Source organism: Pterocles gutturalis, unplaced genomic scaffold (genome assembly GCF_000699245.1).
Source record: "Pterocles gutturalis isolate BGI_N339 unplaced genomic scaffold, ASM69924v1 scaffold947, whole genome shotgun sequence".
Lineage (NCBI taxonomy): Eukaryota > Metazoa > Chordata > Aves > Pterocliformes > Pteroclidae > Pterocles > Pterocles gutturalis.
Genome location: NW_010114900.1, coordinates 1 through 9937, shown reverse-complemented (window position 1 = coordinate 9937; position 9937 = coordinate 1). Strand labels below are relative to the sequence as shown.

At 52.7% G+C, this 9937-nt stretch overlaps 1 protein-coding gene across 1 annotated transcript; it reads left to right on the top strand.

Annotated features, from left to right (window-relative positions):
- Positions 1 to 324: 324 nt before the first annotated feature.
- Positions 325 to 9925, top strand: IVD (isovaleryl-CoA dehydrogenase; the record flags this gene model as incomplete). The annotated part of the gene is made up of 9 exons (XM_010074942.1): positions 325 to 414; positions 1817 to 1868; positions 3919 to 4088; positions 5369 to 5462; positions 5670 to 5806; positions 6812 to 6908; positions 9325 to 9418; positions 9559 to 9640; positions 9891 to 9925. Coding segments are annotated over 9 exons (851 nt in total), but the record flags the coding sequence as incomplete, so codon positions are not given.
- Positions 9926 to 9937: the final 12 nt, after the last annotated feature.

Here is a 9937-nt window from a genome sequence, read left to right as displayed (position 1 = left end):
CGGGAGCTCTGTTCATCAGCTTTCAAAGCTTCCTGACCAGAAGCCCTAGTGCAGGCAGTAGTTAAGTAACATCTCTCGTGTTGGGGTAAGATTGTTAAGGTTAAATGCTGAGAGGAGCTTAAGTACATCGGTATCTTCTCTGTGAAAGACTAAAGGGCCTTTGGGATGGTCGGGCAGCCAGTAACCTGAAGAAACATCAATTTCCTTCTGGGTTTGAGATCCTGGCGCTGCCTGGCAGGGGAATGTTGGCAGCATCCCAGGGAAGAAGATGACAGGGTATTGATGGGATGTAACGTGTGTGTTTCTCCTCATCTCTTTTCCCAGCTTAGACAGACCATGACAAAGTTCTGTCAAGAGCATTTGGCTCCGAAGGCCCAACAGATTGACCAGGAAAATGAATTCAAAGGCATGCGGGCAAGTATCTCATGTGTGCATTTAAAAAAGATGGTCGTGAAAGCCTGTCTGTACTTTGATCTGTACGTTAGTCCAGACAAAGAATCCCAGTCTGCACCACAGGAACAGATGCAGGAACTTTGCAAACTTGAAAGCCAGAGAGAAAACAATTTTTTGATTTCCTGTCTTATCTTCTGTTAACAACTTTCAACAACCTGGGGCAGAACCCAACCAGCACCCAATTAAAAAAAAAAAAAAAAAAGAGTGATAACGGTCTTGTTTGGTTTCTCATTGTGGTATTTCTGCTCGGCTCTGTTCAGACAACTTCTCTGGTGTGTGCTTTGTGTTCTCCTAGCTGGGACCCTGTCCTGCACATCTGAGTTTTCTTTCAAATTTGGTGTGGAAATATTGTGTGCAAATGCTGCAGTGTAGAGAGGTTTGACTGTTGAGATGAAACTTGCCCTCCTAATAAAAACAACAAATTCAGTGCAACAGGATGGTTGGTTTGATGAAAATGAGAGATCTAACTGTTGGTTTTCATAAGCTCCCCAAGACTTAAAAAGCTCGGAACATCTGCTCGGATCCCCGGAGCTCTGATGTTGACATTTTCAGGGATAGACGTACAGCTTTGAAGTTAAGTATATAAATTTAGTCTGGCGCACCAGATGTCATCCAGAGCTATTGAATAATACTTTTTGAAGTCTCTGGAGACCCTTCACTGATAACTCTCTTGCCGCTGGATGCTGGGGCCATGGGACAAGCGCTCACCTGTGTGTCCATCGTGTAGCGGAGGAGAGGCTGCGCTCGGAGTCTCCCCCAGGGAGGTTCCTTGGCTTTACCGAGCAGTTTCTGGTTTAGTGGAAGAGTCTGAAAGTGCCAGCTAATCTGCTAAGTGTTTCCAGGGTTTCGGTCACGGGTACCTTACGCTAACCACCGTTTGTGGCAACCCCTGGCTAACAGACCCACGCCGTGCTGCCAAAGCACAGTGATGGGGAGGCGCAAGGTAACAGACAAGAATAAATCTAAGTCATAAAATCCTAAATAATCTTTAGCAAGAGATAGTATATGGCAGCCTAGAAGTGCAGTTTTGGAAATTAATGGGAGGTTTTAATTCATTAAAAAAATGCCAAAAAAACTGGGCAATGGGTTAAATCTTAGAACCTGTCCTTCCCGAGTTAAATCTAGGCTTGTGGGTTCGACAGGCTGCTCCTGCGTGTAGCGTAACTAAGGTCTGTAAGTCTGTCTGGGTTCTTAGTGCAAAGGATGGAGCTGGAGCTGCAGGAGGAACAGGTGTTGGTGTATCTATCTCTGAGATATCACAGGAACAAGGTGAATTGATGTGTCCGGCGAGCTGCCTGGGAACGGTTCTTGTGCCGATGCCCTGCCTGCGAGTCTGGCCTGACTGCTTGCCCTGTGTTTGCAGGAGTTTTGGAAGAAACTTGGGGAAATGGGAGTTCTGGGGATCACAGCTCCTGGTAAGTCTCTTCCCACCTTTTACCTTCTGCTGGGTGATTCCTCAACCAAAGGAGAGACGACTTCAGCTCACTTTTTCCAGTTCATAACAACCCTGTCTGTGATGGGACATCGTTTTGTCCAGAGGCTCCTGTCTTCATGTTTTTACAAAACCCTTTGGTAACTTTTGTTATTCTTCATGGGCTCAGAATGCTGTTTTCTTGTTAGACTTCTGGACAGTTCCAAAGTGGCTTTTACAGTTTAAAAGCACTGTTCAGAAAGGGTTTCTCCAGGTATAACACTTGCAATTCGCACACGTTTGCGCTTCTCCAATATGAAGCATTTGCTGCAAGTTTTGAGGAACGAGAGCTATAGATAAAAGTATCCTGGACCAAACATCCGTCTCTGGTAGAAGTTAGAGGGTGTAGAGCAGCGCTGTGAAAAGCTGCGATCGCTAACGGAGAGCTGGCCCCATCCAGCCAGTCAGAAGAAATCAGGGTAAATCGTATTCAGCCTGGTGCAGGTTGGTTGAAAAGTGTTTTGATTAATGTTAGAGACGGCTGCGGCTGCTGTGGTCGTGCTGAATGCGTGAGCAGGGTGTAATGAGGAGAAGCCCTTAGTGCAGCGGAGCGGCCAATGGGGCCCTTATTTCCCCGCCGCGAGGTCAGTGTTTCTGGGTGCGCGCGCGCGAGGCTTCTGCGGCAGCCCGCTGAATAGCAATGCCTCGAAATCATGCCTCAGCGGCGCTGAGGCTGCCTGAAAGACTCGGTGGTTCTGCTTGCTTTCTCTGGACTCTTCCCAATTTACTGCTGCTCCTGTTTTTTCTCACTCTTACCTTCTTTCTTCTTTGATGTGGTGCCTGAGGCTTGCAGCAGTTTCCCACACTATAAATAAGCCATCCCCTCGTGAGTCCTGTCCTTTTGGATTTCCTCAAAGATTTACCTCTAAAACCCTCCTCTGCCCAGAATTTTTTCCCTTGTTTCGGTCGGGTAGCTGTGCGCAGTTTCTCTGTTGGCTTTGGTTTTGCTGTAGGAAGTGAGGCTGGGATTTGGGATGTGGAGATAATGTGAGATCTGAAGGTGTATGCTCAGAGAAATGGCATATTTGGGCACCGATGGGTCAGGCCTTTCAAGGGAGCATCTTAAATAAGTGCTTTTTGTTTTCTTTTTAGAACTACGAAAGCTATGTTGGCTTGATGTAATTTTGCATTTATTTGATAAAGAGCCAAGTTAAGAAATGGGAATATGCAGCTCCTGTGGAACGGCAATACTGGCGTGTCATATAGAAAAAGTAATTTTGAAAGGGCAGCATCACTCTGAAGCGCACTGTGGTTGTATCAGAGGAGAAGCTGCCTGGCAGGATTAGTTTCCTGTGCCCCTTGCCGTCCAAGGCAGTCATGGGCCAGGACCGCATACAGCAGGCACTTACCGTCCCTTTCTCCAAGCAACAGCACCAAACCCATCCGCTCTGTGGGAACGAACAGAGAACTCTCCTGGTTTGGCTATGTGAGAAATTGTTAAACTGTTGACTGTGTTCATAGTGAGACCCCAGACTCTGGTTTGTCCCCTCCCCTGATAAAGGTTGCCGCTTGGGTTTGATCTTCACGGCGATGTGACGGTTGCACTTGGTGGCTGACACGGACTGACCGTTGCGCAGGTGTCAGCAGCGTGTTTCAGACCTATCCTTGTGCGTGTTATGTGTATTAAACTGTGCTGTAAAAGTAAATTATTGATTGTGCTGGAGAAGTAACATCACTGTGCCTTTGAGATAAGAAACTGAAATTGAGAGAGGATGGGGAGAGCCAGAGGCGCCCAGCTCAGGGCCAGTGTCAGCCGAAAACAGAACCTCTCTTGTGTCTCGGGTCTCATTGAAGACTGAGCCCGACCCGGGGATCTTGTGCAGGTGGGATACACCCCATGGGGGTTAACACCAGGTTTCCCTTTCCCCTTCGTATTTCTTCCCTTTCCCCTTCTATTTCTTCCCTTTCCCCTTCTATTTCTTCCCTTTCCCCTTCTATTTCTTCCCTTCCCCCTTCTATTTCTTCCCTTCCCCCTTCTATTCTTCCCTTTTCAGCGGAATACGGTGGATCTGCTCTGGGGTACCTGGACCACGTGCTGGTGATGGAGGAGATTTCCCGTGCGTCAGGAGCTGTTGGGCTCAGTTACGGCGCCCACTCCAACCTTTGCATCAACCAGCTGGTGCGGCACGGCAGCGAGGCCCAGAAGAGCAAGTACCTGCCCAAGGTGTGCGGCGGGGACGGGGGGGAGAGGGGGAGCAGTTGGGGTCCGGCTGCCTGCAGGGATGAGTGTCTCACAGGGTGCAGCGCTTGAACCGCCGGCCGACTGCGGGCACCCCGCCTTTAGGGAATGTTGTGCTTGCCCAGATCCCAGCTCGCCCTTCGCTATCGCATTGACCCCTGCCGGCAGCGCAGTCCAGCTCTCCGGGGCTGTGCTGCTAAGGGGGGCTTTGAGGGGACACTGGATGATGTCCTTCCAACTTCCCAAATAGTTTTGAGAGTTCTGAATGCAACTGGCTGCTTTCCTGTTTTATGTTCTCCATTTCTCACTGCCCAGATGTTTGGTTTGCCTGTGTTAGGTGACTACACATGAAACTTCATCCTTTGGGGTGTTGATGTTTGTGACTCAAAAGCACCTTGAACAGATCTCAGAATTTAAATCCAGGGAAAAACGTAACTAGTGCAGTGAATCCCAGCGACTGAAATTATCAGGGAAACTGTCAGTACGAGAAACTTGATTTAAACCACGTGCAAAGCACACTGTGCAGCCTTGTGCAGCTGCTGACGTGTAACCCTGCGCTGTCCTCAGCGCTGCGGCCGTGGGCATGTCACGACGCCTGCTGTGGAAACACACCGATGGACTGCATTGGTTGGACATCTACCTTAAGTGTTACATCTGTTTTTTGAGAAAACAAGAGATCAAAAGATGGATAAAAGTCCACAGGGAAGAAAAAAAAATAGGCAAGGAGAGAAGGGCAGGATGGGGGGAAGAGTGGAGAGGCAGCAGCTGTGGCGGAGCCGGTGTGCCCAGGCTCAGGAGGAGGGTGTCCCTCTGCTGTTGCAGTGAGCGCGGGGGGACCGGGCACTGCTGGGAGCTCTGCAGTCTCTCTTCATCCCCCTCCCTGGGAGCGGCTCTGGGTGGTGTAGGAGCACGGTCGCAAAGCGCAGCTCGGGGAGCGTGTGGCAGGCACACGGCTGCCGGCACGGCGCGCGGGGCACCTTGGTGTTCCAGGCAGGGCTGTGTTCCACCAACCCAGACACCAGCTGGGTCACCCCGCTCGTCCCGCGGCGGTTTCGCCCTGTCCCCCCCCCCCAGCACCGCAGCCTGAGGGAGCTCCTGCCAGGACCCCCCGAACAGCAGCTCTCCCTTTGCGCTTCTCGCCTGTAGCAGCTACTGGGGAGATGCAGCGCAGGAAAATAAATGGGAAGGCAGGCTGAAAAATTGGAAAGCAGGGAACGGAAACAATGCTGCCCTTCTCCCTCCCTTATATTTGTCTTTTCCTCCAGCTGATCAGCGGAGAGCACATCGGAGCCTTAGCGATGAGCGAACCCAACGCTGGGTCGGATGTTGTGTCCATGAAGCTGAGAGCTGAGAAGAAAGGTAAAGCCTGTCCTGCGCTGCCTGGGCAGAGGGCTGGTGACAATGACATCTCCTGTGAATTCAGCCTGACCTCCCCACACCACTGAGACGGTGCTCAGTCTCAGGAAGAGGCAGCGGGGGAAGCCTTTTTGAAATGAGCGGTGTGAGGGTGTGGGTGGTGCTCTGTTGCCTGTGCTGAGCTGACAGGTTGCAGCTCTTTGCTTCCAGGAGACTGCTTCGTTTTGAATGGGAACAAATTCTGGATCACCAATGGGCCGGATGCAGATGTTCTCATCGTTTATGCTAAAACTGACGTGAGCGCTGTTCCAGCCTCCCGGGGTATAACCGCCTTCATTGTGGAGAGGGTAGGTTGGATAATCCTCACGGGGTTGTTGCGGTGTGGTTCTTACAGCTCGCCCCCTCGCCCTGCCTGGCTCATCTCAAAGCCAGCGAGTTTTCTCTCTGTAACTGTCAGCCCCTTGCTCGACACTTTCTGCCCGAATTGTGTAAACCCGTGAGATCAGTCCCTGCCCCGTGGCATGCTGTGTTGCACTGTCAGCTGAGCGCTCTCAGATTTTGGGATCCAAGCACGTAACCAGTCTTTAGGGTTAGAAATGAAGAGAGAAAGCACAAGTTTCTAATATAAAAGGGCTTGTTGCCAAAAATTGTCAGAGGTATTGAAAGCCTTGTAAATATGTCCTACTATGCCGTTATCTAACTTCATGTGGTTTGGGGTTTTTTAAGCCAAGACATTAAACCAGCTCAGTGAATTTCTTCCCCCCGTTTTCTTGCACTGCCCCTTTGCAATCCCAAATGACCCAAAGGTGCAAAGCAGAGCAGGGGCCGAGGGGAGCCGAAAGGGGCTGCTCAGCGGGGAGCCCTGGGAAAACAGCGATCTCGGGGATTTTTTCTTCCTTTTTAATTAGTTGAGGCCATGCTGGATGCATCTCTGTCGCCACAAGCAAGACAGGAAGCTGGGGTGAAATAAAGGATCCAGGAAATATAAAATCTCAGAGATCAGGAAGCTTGACGTAGCGATTAGGACAGACGCTTGCAACCCTTACTCCGGGAGAGTCGGTGTTGGCAGCTGTCCAAATGATTTATTTATTTCATATCTGATTTATGTGCATTAGAAGATGGGTGCGCTGGGTTCATGCGTGCCCCCCATGTGTGCCTGGTTCTCTGCTCGTTGCCTTCCTCTGCCCTTGCACCCCAGCTGCTCTCGTTCCCGCAGCGGGCAGCTGGCTTTCCTCCCTCCCGGTACCCCGGCGTGTTGGCGTGCTCAGGGGAATCTCACAGATCCCTGGTGATTGTATTTGCTCTGGCAGAATTGAGGTTTGACATGTATTTTTGCTGTCTTGGCTTCGCAGGGAACGCCAGGTTTCCGCACAGCCCAGAAGCTGGATAAGCTGGGGATGAGGGGGTCCAACACCTGCGAGCTGATCTTCGAGGACTGCAAGATCCCCGGTGAGCTGGGTTCAGCCCGTGGCACTGCACATGTGGTGGTTTCCCAGATAAATTGGATCAGTAACTACAGGCACGGTCAGGCTGTGACCCGGAGGGCTTTGCCGATGGGAATCTGCTCTTGGGCAGCCTCCCAGCAGAGCTGGTGGAACTGGGAGAGCCCATCTCCTGGGCTGGAGCGAACGAGCGCGTCCGTCAGCGCTCCCCGGCCGGGATGGAGGAGAGCTGATCTGCCTTTTGGGTTTTTTGAACAGCCTTCTGGTTTGCCTGTAACACTGCTGAGCTCCTCTGGGGTCAGGGCGTGCAGAGGGACATCCTCTCCCCCGTGGTCACTATGGCAGAGGCCGCTGCCATGGCCATTGTGTCGCTCCTGTGGCTGGTGGTGCTGGTGGGAAGGTTACAGCCTCCGTGGAGTGAGTGGAGGAGATGCCTCATGTGAACTCATGACAATCGCGTACCCGCAGAGCAAGTCGCTCCCGCGCCCCGTACACCTCTCAGACCGCTCTGCAGTCAGCGCAGGAGCTTCAGCTGGGGTCTGGCATTTTGGACATTACTGGGTCCCTCTGCTCCGGAATCAGAAAGGCCAGTGCCCAGGTCTGAGATCAGCTCCTGGGCGATGATCCGCACACAACAGCGCGTTCTCATGGTCAGGGGGTTTCCATTTCCCCGTAACTCGGGGAAGCACATCACCGCCGTGCTGAGTTCACGCGCTTTGTGCTCCGGCCGTTAGTGCCGCCTCTGACCTCCTGCCTTGGCAGCTGAACCAGTTTGGTGCCATTTCACACGTCTGCAGGACGGTTCTCTCGGACCGAGCTGTCCTCGAGCCCTGCAGTTCCAGCCGCTTTGGAGGACACGGGTTTCGCTGCCGGCCGTGCTCCGCTGAGTGGCTGGTGTTGTTCTCATAGATGTTGTCCATGGAGTCATTCCTATTGCATTGGTAAAAAAGTTGACTGAGAGCCCCAAGTTTATTTTTTGGTGGTTTTTTGCTGTGATACGCAGCCAGCAGGTCTTGCCCCGCCTCGTGCAGCCCTCACCCGTGTCCTTCAGCTCCCCGCGTACCTCCCCATCCCTTCTCCCCGGACAGCCAGGAAACCTGCAGGCTCTTCAGTCCTTTCTGAGCTCTGAGATGTCATTGCTCATGAACAGTCACCTTAGAGGTGTCATTTTATTATTACTGATGCTGGCATTTGTGTTCCTTTCTTCAAAGCAATGTTTGCTGTTAGTATTTTCCTTTCTGGTCTGTGGGGCTTTTGAGCTTTTGCTGAGAGCCAGGCTTCCCTCTTCCCCTTCCCAGCTCCGATGGGATGATGACGGTGCTGCGCTCCTCCGTACGCTGTGTCACCATGCTCTTCACTAACCAGGAGACAATGCAGCGCCCGAGCTTCTGCCGCTGAAAAGCAGATTCTTTATTTCAGGAGACTATCAGCACGTGTCCGAGTCCTGTCTCATTTTCACTTTGCGTATCACATCTCTCGGATCTCTCGTGATCAAAGGCTGAAGTGTGTCGGTTCCCCTGCGTGGTACGATCGGTGGATAATCCCGGTCCATCTCCAGAGCACAGCTGCCAGGCTTTGGGTTCTCTCCTGTCTGTACGAGCACAGCCTGGCTGAGAGGAGCCTTTTGTTCTGCTTCTCTTTTCATACCCGTGAACAGCAGCGTGGGCTTTAGATTGTCCCACCGTGAAACGCTTTCTTCAGGTTTTTCTCAGCCCATCACCTAATGTGCCTATTTTCCTCTTCCATGTTCACAGGAATAATACTTGTCTTTTTATAATGTTTATTTATAACCAGTGCAATGTGCTGCTCAGCGCCCCTCGCAGAAGGGGGGATAACGACTTTTCGTATCCCTGGTCTCCAGAGACCGATATCCGGCACTCCGGGGGTGCTGGGTGATGGGTGGTGGGTGATGGGTGGTGGGTGGTGGGCTCGGGCTGCCTGCCTGCCTGCGGAGCTTGGGTTCCTGCGCTGGGGATGCTCAGGGGTGACCCGGGCACATCAGGGTTTGCGATCGTTTCCAATACACACATCAGATGGAAAGCTGCCGGTCTGGGTGAGATACAAACTGATGGGATGGGGAGGGGGCTCCCCGTTTCTCCTCCCAGGCTGTTAACTCTCCTGTTCTTGTTGGACAAAGCTGGGCTGGAAGAGCTCTGGGGAGCACTCTGCTCTTTAGAAAGCAGACAGAGAACGGCAGCGGTTGTAGATGTGCTTTAGAACCTCTGCTGCCTTTTCCTTTGGGCTTTGGTTGGGTGGAGAAGGCATCTCAGCGGTAGGGAGTGTGTGGGTCAAAACCCGGCGCCCAAACGCTTGTGTCGCAAGCGAAGAACATGAACGAGACCAAGAGTGTGGATCGTCCCCGCAGCCCCTCGGCTTCCCTTAGCTCTGCCCAGCAGTGATTCGCTTTCCTTTGCCGATTGCAGCTGAGAACATCCTGGGGACGCTGAGCAAAGGAGTCTACGTGCTGATGAGCGGGCTGGACCTGGAGAGACTGGTGCTGTCTGGTGGCCCGCTGGGGTAAGGCTCCGGTCTGGGAACGGTCGTCACTGGGGGTGTGAGCACCTCTGGCCTCAGAGTGAGCTTCCGAGGTTTAATTACGATTTGTCTGTTAATTTTTCTGCCGTCTTCCCCTTCCTGCACGCCCGTGCTCCCCGCAGGCTCATGCAGGCTGTTCTGGACCACGCCATTCCCTACCTGCACGTCCGAGAAGCCTTCGGACAGAGGATTGGCCACTTCCAGGTGAGGCAGAATTGGAAATGTTCATTGTCTTGCTTTTCTCTTTAAAAATGGGAAGACGGGGAGCTGTGCCGCGGGAGGGCTTTGCGTGGGTCTGTGCATTGCGTGGGTCTGTGCCGGGGCTGCGCGATGCGGTGAGAAGGTGGGAGGTTCTCTGAGCCCACCCACGGTGGGTGAGGGGCTGCGGGCGCCTTTCTCTGGGGACGGGGCGATCCCCAGGCTCGGCGCTGACGTCTCCCCGCGTCCCACGCAGCTGATGCAGGGGAAGATGGCCGATATGTACACGCGGCTGACGGCGTG